Source organism: Aythya marila, assembly GCF_965140915.1.
Source record: "Aythya marila genome assembly, chromosome: 1".
Taxonomy (NCBI): Eukaryota; Metazoa; Chordata; class Aves; order Anseriformes; family Anatidae; genus Aythya; species Aythya marila.
The window spans coordinates 150,086,982-150,111,094 of NC_139042.1; the positions used below are offsets into that span (position 1 = coordinate 150,086,982).

At 44.1% G+C, this 24,113-nt stretch overlaps 1 protein-coding gene across 2 annotated transcripts in view; it reads right to left on the reverse strand.

Moving 5' to 3' along the window:
- Positions 1 to 24,113, reverse strand: part of NUAK1 (NUAK family kinase 1) — a 48,140-nt gene that overhangs the window by 13,466 nt on the left and 10,561 nt on the right. The window contains exons 1-3 of one of the 2 annotated variants that reach the window (XM_082751835.1): positions 15,730 to 16,256; positions 10,917 to 11,037; positions 312 to 463 (exon numbers count right to left, since the gene is read on the reverse strand). In XM_082751835.1, the coding sequence (XP_082607961.1) occupies positions 312 to 463; positions 10,917 to 10,989 (225 nt within the window). In that variant the 5' untranslated portion in view covers positions 10,990 to 11,037; positions 15,730 to 16,256. Of the gene's footprint in view, positions 1 to 311; positions 464 to 10,916; positions 11,038 to 15,729; positions 16,257 to 24,113 lie in introns of those variants that run through there. The other variant, XM_082751834.1, reaches the window with a different exon arrangement.

The following is a 24,113-nucleotide window of genomic DNA, read 5'->3' on the forward strand; positions in this document are numbered from 1 at the left end:
TGTCTATGTAATGCCTTTTCTAGCTAATGTAGTTAATTGTTTTTTTATGTCACGAGAACTACTTCCACAGGAAAAATGGGATGTAGGGCTAATGTAAGAGTGTGGCTGGTAGTATGCCATAACACAGGAAAACACCCTTAGTCTTTAAAAACAGGCAGAGAACTACTGTAGCACTTTCACTCTTCTGGTGTACTGATATAATCACATGCTGTCATACTTAATAATGAATGCTGTTGCCACAGACGTGCTTTGAAATATAATCACTACTCAGCCTTCAAATAGCATTTTTTAATATCAAATCCTTTGCTCACCTTGTGGCAGTAATGTACAGCAGAGACTATTTGTCGGAAGAAATGTCTTGTCTCTCTTTCGCTCAGCCGCCGCCTCTCACTGATGTAATCATACAACTCTCCTTTACTTGCATACTCCATGATGATCACAATCTTATCTTTATTTTCAAACACTGCACAGGATAAAAGAAAAAACAAAAACACAGTTGATCCAATACCTTTTAAAAACACTTTAAAGGTTGAAGAAGACTTAGGATGACCGAACGTATCCTGTGTCATCACTGCAGCCTGCAGACAGACAATCCCAAAACCTAATTCCAAAGCTAAATTTTTCCCTAGAAAGGTGACAATGTTTCAGATGAAGAGAAGGAAGTTAAGGCTTTGAGGAGCTGCTGCCTTTCACACAGCTAGACGAAAGAAGGTCTTTGCCAATACAACACAGGGCCACAGTGGCAAAGCCAACTTTATCTTGGTGAGGTGAGGTGGACACTTGTGCCAATGACACCTGAATGACACCTGGCTCCAACAGGGACTGCCTCTTACCTGTAGTCCTCTTGGGGCCAGGTGACAGAAGGAATCAGGAGCTATCACACCATTTGGAAAGGGTTAATAAAAGGGATAATAGACTCTACCTTCAATGACTGCCTGATACAGAATAGCAATTTGGCTTATAATGACTGTTGGTTCACTTGCCACCAAAACCCAACAAACGCACTGATGCAGGCATCCTCTTCTAGCCCAGCTCTGTGCAGCAGCACGCGGGGCACAGACACCTGAGCTAGCAGTGGCTGCAGTGTCTCCAGAGCTGTACAGCTCTTCTCAGCATGGCTCTGCAATCCATCTCATGCACACACCTCATCCTGGTGCTCACTTACGTCCAGCCCCTGCCGCAGGTCCCACTGCATGCTGCAGATATGTCCTTTGCCACTTGCGCAGAGCCGGCAGCAATGCGCAGCTCCCACGTAAGCGGTGCAAGGAACATTGATCTCATACACGTCACAGCATGCCTGTTCTTTGGGGCTCAGGGTACTTCATGCCACGTGCTGTCAAGGACTTCACTGGACTTGCAGATAACTAAACACTTAATCTAGTACAGCTGGCCATGAGAAGTCTCAAATTGCCATAATGCTCTGGCTGCTAAACAGTTTTTCCCTTCTGACACCAAAAATCCTCCACAAGCCACTGCAAACATCCTGCACCTGCCATAAATAACCACTGCTCATGTTAAAACGTGGTGACTTTCCTTCTGTTTTATTCTGTGGCAGCAGCATGCTGAAGCCATGTCACACTGGCAGCAAAACATCTTCAATTTAATGAGGTTACAGAGGTTATTACAAACGGATGCTAGTTCTGACCAGCCCTACTGAAACAATGCCTTCCTGTATCTCTTTAGCAAAGCCCTGCCAGTAGTCCTTAGGGTTTAAAAACAAAACAAAACAAAAGGAAAAACACCTCAGGTTTTGCAGCGAATTGTAAAGCTGCCTCTCTCAACGCGTAGACATTTGCTGCTCTTCAGTTTTGTCTCATGTCCTCCAACACCTTGTCATTCAACTCCGCAAGCCAAAGCCTCTGCAGCTCCCTCTAACACCCCTGAACCCCAGCCAAACAGCTCTGATAAAAGGGAGAGTGAACAGCCAGATAAAATTGGCCGCTCATTTGTCTGCTGGCCTTGCTGTACCCCGAAGCAGAGGCTCCTGCCAGTGATTACATCCTATGTGCATCCTCATTAACAATAAACTTCAGAAACTGGAAGAGCTGTCTCTGGATGGATTATGCTTACAGTATCCTCTCCAAGAATGACAGACTGATATTGTCTGGGAAAAACTGAACATACCCTGTGTCATAAACGGAAGTGCTGTGATGTGTTACCACTGATGCACAGACTCACTGCTCTGAGCTTGGAAAGGGTTCTTAAAAACAGAGCAGTGTAGGAAAGCGAAAAGTAGTTTCAGTAAGCTGAGACAAATCACTGAAAATGCTTTTATTCAAGAATATTTAAAAAAAAAAAAAAAAAAAAAAAACACGATCAAACAGCTGGTTCAATGAGTTAGGAGTTATTATATGATGCATGCATAAGGCGAACTAGCCACATAGCAGCATGGATCTCAGCGGACTCTTACAGGAGTGCACACTCCAACAATACCAGCCGAGGAGCATCCTGAGCTCTAGGGGCTGTTTGCCTCACCAGAGGGACACAGCCAGAGGAGAAGGGGCTCTCGGCTCTTCAGTCTTCATGACTGTAGCTGAATGGTTAGAGAATTGCACAGTAATTTCTCTCTTCCACTGTTAATAGAGGTGAATGGAGAATCATTTTTTTTTTTTTTTCAGGGAGGTGGGAGGAATTTTCTTTAAAAACTGCTTCATTTCAGTTTAGATCACCTCCATTGTATTAGCTGAATCTCACAAGAAGGTGTACAGCTACTTTCCTGCAGAAAGGGAACTGAACAGTGTACAAAAATGCCTTAACTGAGAGCTCCCACTGAAGGTACAGGGAGTGGAAAGGCAGTAGGATTTATGTCTATACACACACACTTATAAAGGAATTCAGTGGTCAAAACAATCAGGCACGTGACAAGGTGGTATTCTGGCAATTCTCAGCCCATCAGACATGTACACCATGATTTTCACAGCAGCAGTTAGGATGCCAGGCAGGCTTCATCCAGACACTTCTAAATTTCCCTTCTGAGCACACTGTGCAGTTTTATAAACATACGCTCCAAGAAAGCATTGTGGCCAACGTCTGGGGGAAGAGAGGAGGGCATTAATTAAAGGCTGGATTGACTTACTGCAAATAATAATGAGGTAATAAATATACTGCCCTGTTAACACCTGGGTTGTAACCTGCAGGCTGATGACGGACAGATTGCCTCCATACAGCTTCTGGGACGGCTTGGTTCGCTCTTTGTTTTCGTTGCGGATGATTTATTATCTGCCACTCTACTGCATATTCATTCCGAAACTCGCCCCCGCCTCGAAGCGTGCCTGAACCCTGCTGCAGCTACTGCTGGTGGAGGAGCATGGCTCCGGCAGGGTCCCCTGCTCCACGAAGGCCCCGCCGCTCGTGGCCGACGCGTTGGCCATGTCATGCAGGCCGGCCTTCAGCTGCTCCGCAGCCCCAACCAAGGTCAAGGGAAGGAGGGGGGTTGTGTATGAGAAAGGTGGGGTCGCTCCTGCTTCTTTCCAAGCACCGATACTCTGCAAACAGAGCTGGTTAAATAAGATAAGTGCCGGTATCAGCACCCAGACAGGTGGTAGCAGCAGAGATGGCCCGTCAATCACGTGCTGAGAGACGGGAGTTGCTTAGATACCAGGCATGAGCTCCACACGTTAGAGGAGAAAGCAGCAGGAGAAACACTTGCTACAAGCTGTGCGTCACTTATTTTTGAGCCACTGTGGTTCTTTCTACCACTCCACAAGCCGAGATACACAGAGAAGGCTGCAGCAAGGCTTCGGTGCGGCGGGAGGGCTGCTGCACCACCTCAGCTGTAGCGGTCAAGTGATGCTGGGTATGATAGAAGGGCTGTGATATGACAGTCCCTGAGATGAACAAGAGTACTGCCTTCATGCACAGAGAAACAGCATTTTCCAGTGAGCTACAAGCCTGCTTGTGCTTGATCTGTCCAGCCCTAGGAGCCTTGGCAGGGGCTAAGAGCAGTGCTCCGCACAAGCAGCAAAGGGTCCTTGAGTTGCAGTGGTCAAAGAAAGATTTCTTACAGCTTTTCTTTAAATCCCTCCCATAACTCTAACGTGTTTGTTTATTTATTTAAAAAAGAAGAAAAAAAAAAGACAAAATTTCTATACTTCTCAGCTGATAATTGAAACCAAATCTGTTGGCTTCAAAGCTCATTGAAGAACAGAAATGTGAAACTGGGAAAGAACTTCACTTCTCACTACCAAAGACATATCTGAGACGGAGTACATTGTGTAACGTCAACAATCTGTCTCTTTCACAGGCTGTTCTACTATAGTAATAATTCTTGGATATAATCTCTCCACTTATTTATATTTAGAGGCCATGAAATGATGAACTCAGCTTCTATCTACAGCTTTCCATCTTCCAAATAGCACTAGGAAGGGAGCTCTTGCTGATCAGCACATTTTCTTTTATTTTCTTTTCTTTTCTCTTTTCTTTTCTTTTCTTTTCTTTTCTTTTCTTTTCTTTTCTTTTCTTTTCTTTTCTTTTCTTTTCTTTTCTTTTCTTTTCTTTTCTTTTCTTTTCTTTTCTTTTCTTTTTCTTTTTTCTTTGCTTGCCTTGCCTTTTGCCTTGCCTTCCTTTCCCTTTCCCTTTCCCTTTCCCTTTCCCTTTCCCTTTCCCTTTCCCTTTCCCTTTCCCTTTCCCTTTCCCTTTCCCTTTCCCTTTCCCTTTCCCTTTCCATCTTCTTCATCCCTACTGCTGAAAGGCAGTAGGAAAAAGCTACACAGGAAAGAGCCACACAGGCATCACCTCTGCTGAAACTGCCCAGGACAAGTTTGGCACTGGATGAACATACTTGCTATCCAGCTTACATGCTCCCAGAGATGGACTTTACCCCCAAAGTGCTGAAAGCCCACACAGACATGGTTTTGCAAACATCAGTCAGAAAGATTTTGTACTACATTGGACATCTCTTCACTACAGCAGTTCACTTATTTGGACTTATTTACTACAAAATTTAAATAGCAAAACAAAGCAGAAAGCTTTTGCTCTTTCTGCAAGCTTACAGGATGCTCGAGTCAGAGTGCCGAGGGGGTTGGATTTTTTTCCCCCTTAATGGACTACCTCCTCGCGGGCTGATTCCATTTGGTTTACATGTAACCCTGGGGTAAGGATTTTAGTTTGTTAGTTTAAGAGGGGCGGCCAATCTCTTCGCACTGGAACCATTTGAATTCTCCTCATGCCTTTGCTCTCTATCAGAGCAATCTCCTAAATTAGTTCCAGTATGTTGACATTCCTTCCATCTGGTGTCTTTCCATTCAGCGGTATTTTTATTACTCTCCTAACAGCCGCAGACAGAAGTACCTTTCCACTGCTACAAAATGCTCTTTTATTAAAGGTCAGCCAAATCAAAAGAACGAGCGAGTTTGTTTTTAATTTTAGAGATGCAGACTAGAATAACCTTTTCATTCAGAAAAGTCATGTATGACCCAGTTGCCTCACTTGTGTAATAAGGCAAGAATTATTCTTCAAAAAGACACATGAATACTGAAAAGTGTTTTCTGCCTTAGAATTTCAGCCCCATGTGTCCTCTGTGTTCTTGACTGCTTGAAAAGGTTTACAGCCCCTTAATGTAAAAATACTTGACAACTGTACTATTTATTTATTTATTTACTATTATTATCAGTTTATGGCTGTTTTTGAATAGCACATGTAGCAGCCATGAAAAAGGTCCAATTTAGTAAACCACTTGTGTGCATATGCTTAAATTTATGCATATGCTTAATTATAATTGAAGATAACAAGATAAAAGTATGGGTTTTAAAGGTAAGCATATGCTAAATTGCTTTCCTGAATTATGGCCTTACTGCATCTCTTCTTAAATTAAAGGAATGTAGTTAAGATCCTGAAATAATCATTTTAAATCAGACGGCATGCTAGAATTTACTCCCTAGTGAGGGGATTAAATCAAAATGAGAACCATTATCCTTGACGAGGCTGTTTCTCAAAGAATGAGACTGAGGATATGCACATTTTGCCTGTCTACTATTTAAAAAGGAAGGAGAGAAAAATTGAGTTGCTACTTCACCCACAATACTACATGTCACACTAATTGTCTTTTGTTTCAGCAAAGAATATGAGCTAATTCCCCCTTTTTTGTTAATTATGATTACAAACTGCTGAGGAACCTCAGACAAGCAAACATTTACATTGCAGTGGGAGGCCTGCGTGAGGAAAGATAGAAATACATTTCATTGCTGCTTGCCATCGTTTTGAGGTCTGAATTGAACTTGCCAGTGATCTCAAGCATTTGGGTTCATGTCAAGCCAGACAAAACATTGTTTAGGCGGTCATCCTGAATGAGAGGAAATTTATAAAGGTGGGGTAGGATAACTGAGGAGTTAAGTTTGTTCATATTCGCTTCATTACTATCATCAGACTCTAGAAATATTACTTTGTGTTCTTGGATGTTATCAGGTGAAAACAATGGAAATAAAGCACTCTAAGGTCAAAAGCCTACATAATTAGAGGAAACCAATTAGAAATGTGCTTAAATACTGTCACTGCTGAAGTACTTTCTCTTGACTAAATTAAAGAAAAAAAAAAAAGCACATTCCAGCTTTCCAACTTTCATCAATCTTGTTAAAAGCCCAGTCAGCCACGTGATGTTTTATGGGACTTGTATTGACTTTTTCAGGTGTTTTGCATGCAGAAGGGATCAAGTAATTAGGCATCAAAATTTGTTTTGATTACATCTGAAACACAATAGCAGAGGCTGGGCCTGCCTCCACGTTGTTAGCCTGACACATGCAGCCAGGCTACTGCAGGAACCCAGCTTTGTCAGCAAGGTTCATGCACCTTGCCAGATGCTACCTGGTTGGCTTTTTTGTGACATGGATGCTTTCAACGTGGTGCCTTGACCAACACAACTCACGCAGCACTGCATGGAAGAGAGGCCTGCAGGCATCCAAAGCACCAACTGTTCCCTTCCTTTTCCTCACACAGAAGGTCTGTTACAAAGTGTGAGATTGAACATGTGCCTGGCAAGTAAAATTAGCATTGTGAAATATCATGCCACCATCGGCACACACCGTCATATTTCCTTCCATCGTCTTTGGCATTTGGGAGTACAGAAAAGTTGAAGTGATTTCCTGGTTAACCAAAGCATGTCGCCTCACTCAAGTCATTGCCTGCTTGGAGATACTTATGGAGCACCTTGCTGCTTTTTTTTTAAAAATTTCTTGTTCTTAAGAATATCAGAAATATGACCTAAAAAAAGTAGGAAGTCCCTCTTACATGGGAAATTCATTTTTTTGGGCCTTGTTGTTGTAAAGGGTCCAGCACTCCTCTAAGCATCCTGGCCCCAATCCAGCGAAGCACTTAAGCACGTGCTTTCCTTTGGTTACTCGCTCATGTTAATGCCACCCTGTTCCACGGGCACTGAATTGTGATCCTAATATTTATTCATTCTTCAGGGAATATCTTCGTTAAACTATTTCCACAAGCATGTTAGCAAATAACCTGTTCATTTTCAAATGTCTTTTGCAAATGGATGAACTTTTCTGGATGGTTACGCTGACCAAGGACAACTCTTCCTGCGCAGAAACACTCACGTAGGCACTGTATTTCAAACTACAAAGACTCAAGAGCTCCCTCCCGAATGTCCCAAGCATAACTTCACTCGCATGATTGATCCAACACATGTTTAAATGTTTACAGAATCAGGCCCTATGCTCTTCCCCGGTTTAACTTTTATAAAGTATTGCCAGATGGAACAGATTTTGCACTCAGGCTACTCCTGGAAAAATATGTTAGCTCTCAAAGGCTTTATTATCAAATCCCAGAGTTTTCAAGGCAAAAAAGAAATGGGGCAGAGGAAGGCGGGGCTGGGGGGAGACAGACAGATGAATGGACAGGGGCATTATTCTATAAATTAAAATTTATGTCCTGAAATCAGAACACTGCTAGCAAAGCCAGCTTCATTTATCCAGTCCCTTTCAAGGAGTTTAAAGTCACTTGAAAGAGCACTTCCCTTGCAGCCGCACTCGACAGATTGCCAATTACAGCCCTGCTGAGAGGTTGGAATTTCTTTGGACTCAGAACAGTACATCTACCCTCACAGCAATGGGCAAGATACGTTGCTTTTGATTTGATTACAAAAAATATCGTTAGACTGGAAAGCTTTGCTTCCACCCATTCGGATTTGCTTGGTATCAAAAAAAAAAAAAAAAGATAAGCTTGTGTTTACATCAAGTTGACAAATTCAAAGGTTAATTGCTTTTAAGCAGGCAGGTCAAAAGGATACCTAAACAGGGATCCTACTTAAGGAAAACACAGGTTTGTAAATGCAGTACAAGCTGCTTTCAAAGATATTTACAGAGAGATACAGCATTGTCCATGCTAGATAGACTCAGTGCCACCTGGCACCTACAGAAAGCGCTATCAGGCACACAGTGGTGGTCTCATTGCCTACAGTAAAAATTAGTGAGAGAGCAGAAAGATACCTGCAGGGTGGCTTCAGACTAAAAGTTAAGCATCTAATTTAAGTTAGTCAGCTAAACCTCATCTGCCACCGAAAGGAACCTCCAGTATGTCATTTGTCCCACTTATCTGAAAAAGTATCTCCCAGGAGGGAGCAAACCACCTTGTGTAGACACTGATCTCTCTTGACTAGGGAGAAGAAATAGGCTTCTAGTGTGCCCCAACTGCCTAAATGTTGAATGGCTTAAATTTGGCGAGATGAAGCCCACCCCTGAGGACAGCGTAACTTCAACATTTCAAGTCAGATGATTGCAATATTATCACTTTTTATTGCCTCACTCAAGAGGAACAGACAATTGTGTTTAAAATCCCACTTCAATAGGATACAAATACTTCAATCCTAGATGTAGTCCCATAACTTTACCACAAATATACTCTTAGGCTTGAAATGAAGCACACACTTGAGAAGCACATGCTTAAGGGTCACTGAACTCACATCCTGATCTCTGGGCAGGACGTAACTGCTCCTCGGACTCAGCTGCACATCCCCACATCTTCCCAGTACTACAATAACCAGCATTACAGCGTTGGCTGCAAGAGGCTGAGTACAAAATCTGACTGCCTGGAAAGGCTGGATGAGTACAGCCACTATTCCTCTGCTCTATGGAATACGGTCTTCCTATGGCCAAACCAAGCAGCTGACTTCTACTGCCTACCCCTTCAGGTCATGAGTTAAACACACGAAGCCATGAAAGGCTGCTCTGCTTTCTAGAAACCTAAAAGGAAACAAACCAGAAACAGAATGGAAAACCTTCCAGAAATGAGAGAAAAACCGCTTCCAGGTTTCTCTCTGCAAAGGGCTGCTGCTGGCTGACAAACCACAAGAGCAGAGCAGAAGGAAGCGATGTCACCTGCCATAGACAACTTGCCCTCCTGGAGATGGGATGAAACCTCCACTGCAAAACTGCACCGGTTGTGCTGCAGAAGCGACACTCCTCCCTCTGCGGGGCCGGAGGGGAAAGTTTTGCTCCCAGAGGATTTTACTGTCTGCTTCTTAAAAATGCTGTAATCTTTTTAACTTTTACAAATGTTTTAACTCAGTAAAAGCTATTCAAACTAAGGATGAGAAGGGCAATTGGTCAAAGCACCGCAGCATGCTTAATCTTTTTTCTTTTGGAGTTCCCGTGCACATTTGAAATAACTTTTGTTCCATTTGCAACCCACATGCTGACACAGCATCCCTCCCCTTTTCTGTTCCCAGATCCTGTTATGAGTTTATTCAATAAAAAGACAGATATTCATCTCTTTTCAAGTAAAAGAACATGCTTTTGAATAACTCAATATGTGATACTGTAACAGTACTCCAAGCCAGCCCTTGTTTTAATCAGTTGTATTGACTCTCAGAGTGGAGCTGCCATATACATATCATCACCTTGAGTGTTTACCTCATGAGTATGTAAATACGAAGAGCTAAATTCAGGCTGCCTGTTCTGCACGTGGGGGAAGAGGTGATCCTCTGGGAGGAGGCCACCCAACCCGAGTCCCTCCAGACCTTTGGAGCCCACAGCACAGGTCCACGGTGCTGCTGCTCTTCTTATGGAGACCCAGCAGTGGACCTCTCAGCCAGTGTCTTTTAGCACGTACCCAGCCCGAGCTATTTAGCTCTGGGATGTTACAGACTTAAGGAAGGAAGGAAGGAGGGGGATATTTTCCTACAGGGTGATACTCTATAAATATATAAACAAACAAACAGGAGAACAACGGAAAAATGCCCCTGGCTTCCTGCTCCTTGCTCTAAACCAGGGAGCAGCAGCTCCCAGAGCCAGGAATTACCAGGCTTCACTGCCATGTCCCAGGAAGAAAGGAGTTATAATGGAAAGACAGGAATAAGGAATAAGAATGATATGCCAGCGACCAGACTGACAGAAAACCATGCAGGGGTAGATAGGAAGTGGATGCTTGGATTCAGGGGAAAAAAGCAGCAAACACAGAACCAGCAAGACTAATTGGCAGGTAAGGGAGGACCAAACTTAAGAAAAATGCATGTTCATAAATAAAATGCAAAGAGCTTTCAGAGACTTTACAGACAGATACAGCATTGCCCATGCTAAGTAGAGCAAACAAGACTGGTCTTGTGGAGCCCTGTGAAGAAAAGTCCATGAGGACTGGTTGAAGGGCTGGGGACATAAACTGACATGGGGCTGATGTGAGCAAGGGTGAAATTAAACTGAACTTTCAATGGGAGCAAGGAGATGAGATGATAGATGCAATGATTTCCACCTGCCACAGACACAGCAGATAATTCACACATGAAGAAGTTGCTCCAGGCAAAGGGTTATGCATCTGTGAAACACCGATGGTTCAGAGGGAAGGCAGTACTCGAACAGTCCCTTTGGTAAGAGGTAGGTTACACTAGGAGTAAGGGTTTGGTGCATGATCTCAAGAAACATGAACATCAGGTCCGGAAGAACATAACCGAGAAGTTGGAGAGGAGTATTGCGTTCACTGACCTTCATATATGGTGATGATATGAGGGTGGCTGAGGGATGACATGATCTCAATCTCCCGTCTGATGTGAACCATGTCTTGCTCATCCTTAATTTTGTCCTTACGAATGGATTTTATTGCAACCTATAAATTCAGGAAATCAAGCATTATTCTTGGAACTGAACAGATGCATATAATCCATTAAGGAGAGTTCAAAAAATAAATACAGATGTTAGATGTTGGCAGAACGCGGAATGACCAAAACAAAGTTTTAACATACAAACCTCCACACCCCAGCTCCTTCTTTTTATAGGACAATCATTACAGTAAAGGATGGCATGAATTTTAAGATCTTCAGGTATTAGGACTCCGAGGGGGAGCACAGCACTGTTTGGAAGGACCTCTGTTAGCCTAAGGACTGAGGCAAACAGTAAAACTCCCAACAGCCTTTGATGGGAACAGCATTCAGTTAGACATGACCACACCTGACAATTTCAAACAGAAGCTTCGGAGACAATTTCTCACAAATGAAGTTGAGATCTCTGATGGAAAGGAGGCAGAAGACCCAGACAAAATAGATATTTGTCCACACTAGTACACCAAGAACTGCATTAACGTGGGTTGCTCCATGGTTCTCTGAAGAAGGCAAACTGCTCGTGAGTTAAGACTTATTTCAAAATCCGAAGAAATAAATCTTAGAAATTCACATCTAAACTCGTCCTCATATAAACCCAAAGCTTCAGGCCCTCCACAGCACTTATGCAATCACTGCAAAACCATATCCTTCCTGCATCCTTCCTCAATCAGCAACCTTTTTACAAGCACATCGTGTGACTGGGTATCTTTCCAAAAGGCAGGGTGGGAACAGAGGAAGTGATAGCTGAACTTGCAATATAAATTCAAATTATAACAGCCCTTGTGAGTGTGTGTAGGTTGCCTGTGAAAAGGGGCTTATCTGAACAACGCCATAAATAATTGCCGAGGTCAGCTCATGCCCTTTGAGAAATGCCCAAGCCAACAATGGAGAGAAGGTGGTGTGAGAGGGAAGGTGAGGGCATTGTGCAGGCTGAATAGCAGCATGGCCTTTATTATACTCAATATTTACCCTGTTTTATTTTTGTAAGGCAGAGTTCAGGGAATAAATTATCAGCTCGTTTAAGATCAACAATACATCTTTGAAAAGCATCACTGACCTGCTGAGATGACCACCCCTTTATGGGTAAACAACGCTTTTGTCATTCTCTGCAGCCAACTACTGCGGACCTCTCCTGGGAAAACATTTGCAAATCTGTGATTTATGTGATTTCCCTGGTTCCCTCAGAAAAAAAAAAAAAGTACTTTCACTGCCTGCTTCAGTAACTGCAAGTGGCATGACCAGTACTGTTTTCATTAGACGATGTAGCATCAAGGATATCGAAGAAAGAAGGGGAAAACTTGCAATGTTATAAAATTGAAATGTACATAAACAGGAGCTACTTTAAAGGATCGGGTTTCCTACAAGACCTTCAACTCTGAAAAGCAACATTGTTCAAAAAAGCAGTAAGCATATGCCCCATCCCCTTGAATTGCCAAAGATTTCAGCACGTGCTTAAAATGAAGCACACGCTCAAGTGCTACCCTGCTTTAGGACAGCAGAACAAAAAAGCAGCAATCAAGGGTCAAACTGATTTGCATGCAAAAATCAAAGCACCTCTTTTCTTCCTCTTTACCCCAAAATTTGGTACTGAGATTTTGAAAGTAACAACGTAACTCTGGTCTTACCTACACTAGACATACTTCTAGCAAAGGTAATGCAGCAGGTCTTAACTGAATGAGCAATCCAAGCAATCTCCAAGTGCTTATAGAGATGGAAAAGGCAACTAACAGTAAAGACAAGGTTGGGTTCCCCCCCTCCCTTCCCGTGTTTGCACTGGGACAGGCTGCAAATGCAAATACACCCTGTATACAAGAAGGACGTGGGTGGCTCTTGGAGCAGTATGTGCATTCCTGCGAGAAATAAATATAGACATGGGTAAAAACACATTTTTTATTAAAAGACAGCCTTGTACTTGGCTCCGAGGAAGAATTTAAGAAGGGTTTCATTGTCAAATATACAACGGGGTGCAAATTCTTCATCATTCATGGCTGGTAAAGTAATAACGGCACCCCAGAGGGCATGCCAATCTCCCACCAACTTGACTCTGTGCTTCACAGACGGGACTTTTGTAAGTCTACACATAATTACTGTAAATGGCCTCTCAGGAATAATTGCACATGTGAAAACATATATTTTTAGATACTGCAATGCAAATGTGATTGAAAAGAGCGGCAGCGCTCTGTAAATACATGTTTGGATGAATCTTCAAATGCAAACAGATGTTTTGCCTGGGCAGATATTTTTCTGCAGGACCACAGAGTTTACGGTCTCGCAGCCCACGTAGAAAAGTGGTTAATGCACCTAGGAGCTTTGATTTCTAAAGACTTAGCTTTTAGAGCAGGAGCTCTGCAAAGGAAGCAGTGTCCCTTCACAGAGGGATGGGACGTTACCAGGAGGAGCACTCCATTTTGGAGCAAGACTTGAGACACTCACAGCTACTGATGAAGTGCTACCGCTGCGTATTTGCGTAGCACATGAAGATGCTCAAAGCACAGTGCAGCCGTTTATTATTTAAGCCTCGGGCAGCAAGTGGTGAAATGGCACTATTCACTTTCTTTGAGGAACAAGATGAGGAAATCAAAAGGGAAAGCTGATGTTACTCCTAAAGGAACGAGGACTGTAGCAGCACAGTAATTGCTGCCTGCCTCTCCCAAACCGCAACACATCATAGGAGCATCTCGCCCACCAAGCCACAGCATCATTAGAGGCCAACTCTGATAGCTTTCCCCATGTCCAGTTGCTATTTTCCCCCTCAAAAAGAGTCTTAGGGAAATGAACAGCTCGAACACATCTCAGCAAACACTTTCTACCTCGCACTGTGTGCCTGGTGGCCTGCACAGCTCCCTTCCCAAGGGGATGGGCTCAAGGACTACCAGGAGCACACAGCCCTGAGGGTGACCTGATCCAAAAGGCCAGCGAGCGAGTGATTGCTGTCAGCAGGCTTTCACTGTCAGAGAGGCATCCCGAAAGAGGATTAGCAGCGCAACAGGACGGCGCACAGCGGTGTTCGCGCTGGCTCCTCTGCTCCACACGAGGGATCTCTGCCAGCCAAGTGCCGTTCACCTGCAGCAGGCTGCTCGGGCTGCGTCGGCAAAGGTCTGTGGGCTTAAGTTCACTGATGTGAAGACAGCAGCACAAACAAGAAAGCAGCCAAGTATATTTTTCAGTATTTCATAGAAGCGATGCGAGTCATGATCACATTTGGGGTATGTCATTGCTTTCATCTCTCTAAGCAAAATAAGATCCTTCTCTGTTTTTTTGTTGTTTGGTTGTAAGACAAATAGCAATAATGGAATTTCTTCTGTGAGTTGTGTTTTACTCAGAAATATATTCTGGAAAATATAGTGCTTTTACCACCCAACAGAGCTGGCTCCTTTTTTTTCAAAAGCTCTCTGGACTGCTGCCAGACATGGTACACGACGAACCTGAACAACTTCAGCCTAATAAGAAATAATCTCAATTGAGAAATACTTTATGAAAGAACTTGTTTGTCCATTCTTTAGGTCCTTTTCTTGCTTGCTTGATTATTTTCCTTGCTTTCTCTGCAACAGCTCCACTGTGTGCACCATCAAAACTTACTAAGGGTCGCCGCATGTGAAACAAGAGTAGGGCAAATGCAATATGCTTTTTTTACATCAGCTACATTAACTACTTAAAATATTCCAGATCTGCAGAGAAAGTGCTATTAGTCCCTTTGGTACTCTCAGAGCACTGTACTTATACCTCTACCACACTTCTTCGATGTATTTTACTGGTTTTAGGACTTAGATAATTTAATTAGAGTATTTTTAGTAACTTTACTAGTGGAGGAATTTGTATTTTTCCTAGCTTCTTGTCTTAATGAGAATTTCAGATAACTCCAAGACCCTGCCTTCAGACAGAGCACCATATCAGGTTCTTAATAATGAAATCCAAAGTCTCTTGCCCTAGCAAAATAGGTTCAAGTTCACCCAGAGCCCCTGTAGCCCCGGTACACGTTCTGGCAAAACACTTTAGCACATGCCTAACTTCACACGTGAGCAGTCCACTGACTTTCGTGGGATAGCTCACACGTGTAAAGTTAAACATATGCCTAAGTAGCAAGGTCACAGCTCAAAACTAGACCATGCAACGGTCCCTGTGGGGACTGATTCTGAATGACTTGATGGTCTTAATCGAGTTGTAGAGTTTACTGCTTACGTGCACGCATGCAAGTACACACATACACATTCCCCTTTAGGAGAACCCTTGTGAGCTAAATATCCTCAGCCAACAGACCAAAACAGTTGTGTCACTGTCCCTTGCCAGCCCCATGCAGCAGGAGCATCCTTGGGATCTGCTCTGCAGCCCCGGTGGCAATGGAGTCCCAACGCCACAGCGGGTAACAGGGGAGAAAGGAGCACCTGGGATGGACTGAAACCACCCTCACACGTAGTTACCAGCCCCTACATGTTAAGCAAATACAGGGAATACCTTCCCCAAAATGCACGGCACGAGAGAGAGAAAGCAGGGGGCTGTGAGCCTCCAGTCGAGCCAGGCACTTCCAAAGGGCTTTGCTTGAGCACAGCTGCCGCTCACCCGCTGCTTTGCCCTCCAGAAGCAGATAGGAAAGAGGGAGCACAGCTTTTGGCTCCCTATCCCTCCATGAGTCAGCTTGCAGAGCTTGCTGGGCAGGAAGCGTGGAGAAATAAGCTGCTCTCTTCAAGGCTGCAATAAATTACCTGTCTCCATTTGCTGGAAAGAGGATTTATACTCGCTCTCTGAACTGGTGTAGAGAGATTATGAAGTATTTTCCAATACGCTTCATGCTTCTTTGCTTTTGTTTGGTACAAATAACATGAATTGAGCTATAAATACTTCAAAAACACGACGGTTGCAAAGGTTTCTGTACATTCAGTCCTATCTGTAAGAGAAACGTCTCCTCCTCTCTGAGCTTCTTGGCTGCTGGGCAAAGCAGACGCGTGGAATTTTCTTCTACAAAGGCAAATTAAGACCCCAGTGAACAGCAAAATATCTCAAAAGTCTGAACATTTGGCAAAGGGCAGAGCAGGCAGTAGGTGCCCACTTCCAGATCACATCTCCGGGTCTGCTGAGTCATTGCTGGCATCGTCGCTCATAAGATAAGCAACAAGTTTTCTTCAGAGCGTTAAGCTACGTCTCTTGGTTTCAGGAAGCCGGTTCGTACGTTTGCTTTTAATTGATGAACTCATGTTTGCCTCATTTCCAGCCAAGATGCGTGAATATAAACAAAGGTGGAATTCGCCACGCTGCAGAAAGCCCCAGATTTTTAAGGCGGCTGCTGCTGTAACCCAGGCCAGCCACCTGAATGCCACCGCCTCCCCCGGCAGCCTCCGCGTGCAGTACATTCAGTCCCATGGAAAGCTATCTTCCACTCCTATTATCTCCCAAGGGCTATTTTTAGGGCTGTGGTAAGATATGAACAAACTGCTCCTCTCCACCGCGGGGGCTGTGGGTTGTAAGCTGGGTCCAGCCCCTGCGCATACCGCCCGTGCTCGGGAGCAAATGCCGAGGGGTTACTGCAACAGCCTTGTGGAGAGCGGGGAAAATGACATCAGGGAAGGGAGCTCAGTCCCTCGAGGAAGGGAAAACGGCTCGCTGTCACGGGGAGATATGTCAGAAATGCGGCTTAACGAACGGCATTGCACACAATTTTCTCCGGGTGCAGCGGGAGGGGAGGGTTGTGCAGCCATAAACCTCGGCTTTCCCCAAGCTGCCAGCGGGGCCTGGCCCCACCCAGCAATGGGAAACGGGCAAACCCGGCCAGTTTCACAGCTCCGCTTCCTCTCCTTGAGACTCCTAGGTGGGAAGTGCCATGTGGCAAGTGCCAGCGAGGGTGGGGAGGTAAAGAATAGGTGGATCGAGGCGAGGGGGAGAAAGAGGCAGAGCAGAGGATGTCTGGGGGTGGGGAGAGAAAAGGCACATTGTTCCTTCTCCAGCTCCGTGGAGCTTAGCAAGAAAGAATAACGTCTGGCACCGTGTTGTGTTTTTCCAGGGGAGTCTGGAAATGCCTATGGTACTTTTTCCAGGGGAGTCTGAAAATGCCTATGGCTCTTGGCCCAGACATCACCAACAGAAGAGGAAGAGAAACAAAGCCATGAAACTGGGTGGTCCCCGAGGTGCTGCAATCAGATGATAAGGAGGGGGATGCTGATAATGCACTGAATGAATGAAAGGGCACTTCCAGGGGCTGCACAAGGAAGAGAAAGGAAAGGCAGGGAGTGGGCTGAATAACTGCCTATCCGGCCCCTGGGCCTTCCAGGTGGAAAGAAGGAGCCATGGGATGCCAAGCATCCAACAGGTTTCTGCAAAGGCATTCCCGCAGATGAGGATCCATCCAGACTTCTTCTTTTAAGTCTCTTCTCCCACGAGTATTTCTTTGCCATGTTCCCTGACATGAAGGAAAAAAAAAAGCTATCCTGAGAATCCCATCCCAGGCCAAACGCAGCAGTGAACAGCATCGTGCAGGTTGTGCCTCTGCACCTCCACTGAAGTGAAATCGGCACCTGGCATCGCACATTTTGCTTCGCCATCCCTGAGAGCTCTCTTTCAGGGAAAAAGGGTAAGGTTGACACAATGCCATTGTTTTGGAGATTGCTACTTTTCACATCCTAAAAGCCAGATCATCTCCATGGCGATGCTGCTTGGGAGCCAAGCATGCAACAAAATCCTAATTAATTATTTATCGACGGCCCGACTCCTTTGATTGATAGGTTGGCAAACCAAGCAAGAAGCGGGGAACATGCTCAAATGGGCAGACAGTGCCATCCACACCCAATGAGACTCCAATGACCCGAATCTCAGGTGCTCTGTCCCACTGCACATCTGTTAGTGGCCTTACATGGATGGTAGCGAAGACAAAACGCTGTCCAACAGGCAGCAGCTGCATGCATAAAGGGTGAGGATGCACATGCCTCGATGCACCTTTCAACTTCACTTGCTTTTAAGAGGCAAAGGTATTTTTTTACAACTGTCTCATTCTGTAGGGTAAAAGCAAATAGAGAACACCAGCACCTCTCTGCTTCCTTCCCCTCTTCTCAAAGTATAACATAAAAAAGATTACATTTCTGAAAACCAAGGGTGATTTACTGCTCCTATCACTCACTACCTGTAGGAAAACTCTCACCTTTGCACCTGGGCACTAGAAGTCCCAAGTCTATGGGATAAATGCGAAATCACAATTCCATTTGCATAAGCTAAGGCACAAACTACCAGTGCTTCTTCTGAGAACTGGGGTCATTTTACCATTGTTGTAATTGCTCTTTCCCAGTTCTGTCAGACGCAGTTGCTGCTACTGTACGTAAATGGAGATTCAGCAAGTGGAGAGGAACCAGCTAATCACAAATACTAGGCAAGGGGTGAGATCTTCTTTCTAGGTGGCTTTATTCACACAGAAAAATGCCCATGGAACCGAGTTTAACAAGAAGAAAGCACCAGATTAGCACATTTCTGCTGTACACATACAAAGTGGGTGCCAGGAGGAACATGTACAACACCCTTCCTCCGCTTCTTTCCTCACCCCCGCATACGGTGCCTGTTCACAGGCCTTGTGTGCGCATTTCCTGAGTAACGACTGCCCTGCTGCAAAATTTATAACCCTTCATTGTTTTGTACCTGCTGCCCTCAGCTCCGCATATGAAGGCTGGCATATTTACACCACGCATCCTCTGACAAATTTGCCCGGCAGACCTTTTTTCATTGCAAGCTGAGAAGCCTGGCCTTGAGTCGTCCTCACTACCTGGCACAACTTACGGCTCTGTATTAATCGTTTCAGGACTGATATATCATTAGGAGTGAAAGAAACCATTCATCTGGGTCGGTATAGATCTGCTTTTCAAGAGCATTTAAAAACACAGGTTAACAATGTGGCTATTGATTTTTTCATTGAATCAATTCATTTTTTTCAGTGGATCTTCAAACCAGAGGGAAGGGAGGGCTGCAGAATTCAGAAATTGACAGCTTACTAATGCAAGTCAGAAATCTATTGAAAAATCTTTCCCTTCCCAAAATGAAAGCTTTTCATATGACATTAATGAAGTCCTGCCTGCCACGGTAGCAGCTGGGGTTGCAAGGGATTCAATGGAAAATAGAGGCTGGACCAGATGAGGTTATTGGAGATGTTTGCAGCTAGCACTGCTAGAGCTGGAGGCCAAGACTGGCATGCTGGAAGAGTCCCTGCCTCACGCAGAGTTCATCTGTCCGGTGAGGGGAGCCACTATGCTTACTTTTGTCTTGGCATGATCCTGCTGAATATCCAAAGATGCAATACCTAACACTTTAACATGTTGATAACCTGCTCTGCAAAAGAACAGACTCACAATCTAATTCTGAAGTACTACAGAAAGTTGGGAAAAATATGGCCAGGATAAAGTGTTGTGGTTGTCGTGTCAGACTGATGGAAGACCATCTCTTTTCCAAAATCTAATAACTCACAAATACCCCATCCAGCTACCTCCAAACTTTCAAGGAAAGTTAATGTTTTGGCACATAAGGTGTTATATCTGGAAAGAAACTTGGGTGGGGATTTTCCTGCTGCAGTGGAGGTTCCTAATTGTAATTAAAAGAAAAGAAAAAAAAAAAAAAAAGCTCTGCAACCTCAGCTACGGATCTTTCCTCCTTAATAGATGTCAACCAGCACTGTATGCCACATTCGCTGAGAAGACGAAAACTGCATTTATAGTTAACTTCTGGTGAAGTTGCCAAGCAGATGTTTATTTTTGGCTTCCACATTTACAAAAGCCAAATGCTACACTGCATTGGGATTACACAAAGTCTAACTGCTTTTCTTCCAGGTTACGATTTTGTTGGAACCAAAAAATAAAAAATAAAAAATCTGACTTCACTTATAAGTAGGAAAAAACCTGGTAGCATCCGTTTCTATCATGTCTGTTTATATCATAGTTTAAATAAGGTTAGAATTGTGCAATCGCTATTGATCAACTTCCAAATACAGTGCAGCTCCATCCAGCACATGTGCAAAAGAGGAAAAGTCACTGGAAGTGAATCATGTGTCGGTCTTTTAACTTCTGCAACTCAGTGTGCAGACTGGTTAGCACTAATTAAATTACTGGCGAGTCAGGTTAAAGAGGAGTGAAGGAATTCACAAGCCCCAAGTTTACTGTTCTCAGTGTTACATGGATATTACAGATTCCCCCTCCGAAAACTGGAAGATAGATCTCACATTCATTTGAGGCTTGATCTCACAGCTACCAAAGCTGCTGATCTCATGCAAAATGCTAACCTGGGGCAACAGAGAGGGATTTTAATTCAAAGTTGTTTTTTTAGTTGTGAATAAGCAGTGAATCACACTGAAGTAATCCTCCATAGTAGGAGTGCACACTGTTCGAGGCACTGATTTGGGAATGAAATGCAAAACCAAGATCCTGGCTACTTCTGTAGAAAAAGCCCTTTATGACTTTCTTGAGAAGAGGGGTAAAAAGCCCCAGAGCCTGGATCTATTTCCAGTCTGAAATGGACAGTCTCCTGCAATTCCTCCCAATATTTTAAGTTGGAAATGGAGATATTCACACCCTCTAAGCAACTGCTGCAGACTATTGCAACGTGCTGCTAAATAATTGCTAAATAATGGTAACCTGAGCAGTTACCAGAGTCTCCAAAGTGATTTTGCATATGTTTAGGTGAAAGGTGCTATATCACTGCAAGGCTGTAATTCACATTAAACAAGGAAAGAAGTTGGACTTTGTTTAAACACTTTTTTACAACACTTTTTTTTTTTTTTCCAAGAAGCCACCTGACAGTGCATTTTCATTCACTTGGTAAGTTCTGCTTGAGGAAGTCGTGGGTAAACAAATGTAATTCAGCTTATTCTCTCCTTTTCCCTGAAGTGTCTGTGAGTTCAGGGAAGCCTCAGAACTGCTAAGAGCTCTGTGCATCTTTACAACATCCCTTCTGGCACAAATGCTATGTCACCTGGTATTGTGCGGATCCTTTAATTTTGCTCTCCTGGTTCTGCAGTCCTTCAAAGAAGGCTAAGAGTTAATTGAAAGGAGAAAGAAAGTGTTATTTCACCAACAGGATATGAAAAACTTGAGAAGATTCTTTCTTCAAGAAATGTCCTTCAGGTACTACAACGCTAATCAAAACCCAATACCCAGCGCTACACTGCTTGACCACCTCAAGTTCCTAAATAACCTTTGGTGGAATTTGGAAGCATGCAGAGACTTTAACCTTGAGCTTAGAGCTTAGGCTTTGGATTATCATTAATGAGCAAGCATTTGTTGCGCAGAGATGGTGGGCCACTGAGACTGTATCACAGAAGGTACATGGAGGTGTATAAACAGCATAGTTGGAAGGGTTAACGACATGAGACCATCAGCTTAGAAGCACCTACATCTTGTATAATTTACTAAATTCTAAGAAGGACCAAAATATAAACATTTCCTGGTGGGAATCTGGTGAACCATAGACCCACATCCTATCTGGAAAAATACTCTTGGAAAACAAAAAGATTGGCAACCGTTTGTATCAAGCCTCACCCAGGTTATTTTGCTCCAGGCCTTGCAGATCACGTTGCAGTATTAAATTTGTTTTTGTAAAAGCACTGCTCCAGTATTGCATTGGCCAGGCTGGATGTTACCTATTTAATGGTCCCTTTTTGGAAGGGACCCTCCTAGAATTTATGACAGAAGGCGGTGGAATTGCTACAGAGGGAGGAAAGGACTTTGCTAACATTTCTTCCCCATCCGTCTCTGATTTCTAAGAAATATTTATACCCCTGAAGGTAGAGAAACCTCCTGTTGTTCCCTTTTATTTATCAGAAGTAATTTACCAGGGCCACCCTAATGGCTCAGTGGAGGGAATAATACAGGAACAGGAACACTCTCACTCCCCACAGCCAGCAGGGCCTGGAATAGACGTGATGGGGAGAACTGAATTACGCTTTCCTACCAAGAAGTGGCTGGCTGTCATGCAATTTTGCAGCTTTAAAAGCATAACTCCACCTTGCTACAAGAGAAGTTCGAAACTACAGGCAGTTGTTATAAGCAGTTATGGGGAGCAGTTACCTTGGAGGGGAGAAGCAGCAAACCGCTTTGCGTTTATTTTTAAAGAAAGGGATGGAAAGCTTTTGGCAAACTCCCCCAGCCTGCGCGATCTCCAGGACTGTTGCCCCCTTCTTCAACACGCACAAACACCTTTTTTGGCCTGCGCTTTGGCTGGGGTCAGTCGAACGAGGGAGAGTTAGCACTCGGCTTTCTGGGGTCCCCGTGCCAAAAGCGAAGTTGTTAGGTAGTGCAGCAGCAGCAGCGCAGGCTTCCCGCTTCACCCTGCCAGCGACCTTCGCACAGACTTGGATGTACCACCTTCCTCCGAGTGAGGAGCAATTCCCTCTCACGCTGCTCAGGCCAGAAATTCATCGCAGCAAATACCACAAATCATGTCGTACCGAGCAGAACTATTAAAGCAGTGCTGCACAACGTGAATTGCTGTCCACAAGGGACCGGAGCGAAAGACTGCCTAACCCACTTTGTTTAACTTTTTACTTAAACAATCCTGAAAGGGGAAGCTGCATCGCTACTCTGGAAATTACAACTTTCATCTCATTTGAGCCGTGCATTCCTCAGCTAAACTGCAGAAATAATTTAAGAACAGACACCCAAATAAAACTCTGTTCAACATTTCCTACATTTCCTGGAAGTATAGCACCTCTGATGTCGCAAAATAAAAGCGGGCTTGTTAATTTAGGTTCAAGTTAGGTTCAAGTTCTTCCAGTAGCCCCAACAAACCCTAATGTCAGGCTAATTGTGCGGATATCACCGGTTTTGTGTTTTCACATTCCTCAAAGCAACAGCACGCAACACCACTGTACCGTCGATCACTTCCAGCTCAACCCTCCACAGCACTTGCACATACTGCATTCATCACTCACTCACGCCGCGTTGTCTGTGGCAGGAATCCCTGAAAACAGAGTGAGCCGAATTCCCCCTTCACGCTGCTTTCTCCAAGCTTGCTTTAATGGGCACGCTGCTGCTCATGAGGTGCCAACATTTACTGCATTGTTTAAACATTGTTTAGAGTTTTGCTGGGTAGATAAGAAGAATAACTTGGGTGTGCAGTAAAACAAAGATAGAGCTGTTTGTGCCAAACATTCGGTTTATGGCAATACTTCATAGGAATTATTCCCTACAACAACTGAACTGTCATATCCTACAACTACATCCCAGGCAACCTCCCAGCTGAGCTCACTAAGGCTGCTGTCTGATGTGCTCTACATACAAACACCCAGCGCTACCCAGATGTTCTCTATGTAAAACATTTGGTTTGAAACACGCAGCACTTCTTTCCAAAAAGCCATTACATTTGTTTAATGGACTCACACAGTTCAACTAAAATATCCTGGAGCAGACATTTGACTGCAACTCTACTCTACAAGCCCCATCTGCAAAAAGAAAAAAGAAAGAAAAAGTAAATGAGAATGCTTTACATGATTTATGCTGTCTTTATGATCAGCCAGTTCATAAAATACAAGCTCTGCTCTACAGACAATAACACAAATTGCTTTCAAGTGCATTGTTTAGTCCTTGCCTGTGTTAAACAACTATTTCAATTGAAACAAAGGGCCAAATTCTACTCTTCGGTTTACAACAGTGTTAATGTAACCGAGAGCAGCATTTCACCCACGACATCACAAGGGATGCGAGTTTTTTTTTTATGCTCCAAGTGAGTGAGTAATGATATCCAATAACGATAACCAGTTACATTCACGGCTGCGGAGTTTTCTTTTCATCCGAGAGAGGCTGGAAGGAGGCTGAAGTACAGAATGAAATTCCTTTCCCTGACGAATTCCTCACGAGTGACAGGCAATCCACAACGAAGCATTTCATCGGTCCCATTAGACTGTGTTGTCATAATGAGATGCCAGACAGGATGAACTGGGAGAATACACTTGCTTCACCTGGCAGAAAGCTCTCAAATTGTACGCAGAAAAAAAATCCTGTTGTTGAAAAAGAGGGCTGGTCCCTGGCCCAGATGTAAGCACGATGTGCTGCCTAGCTGAAGGCCCGTGCTCCTCCCGGGTCTAAAGGACTTGCTGTGGTACCCAGCAGGGACCAAGCACCAAGGCACAGCA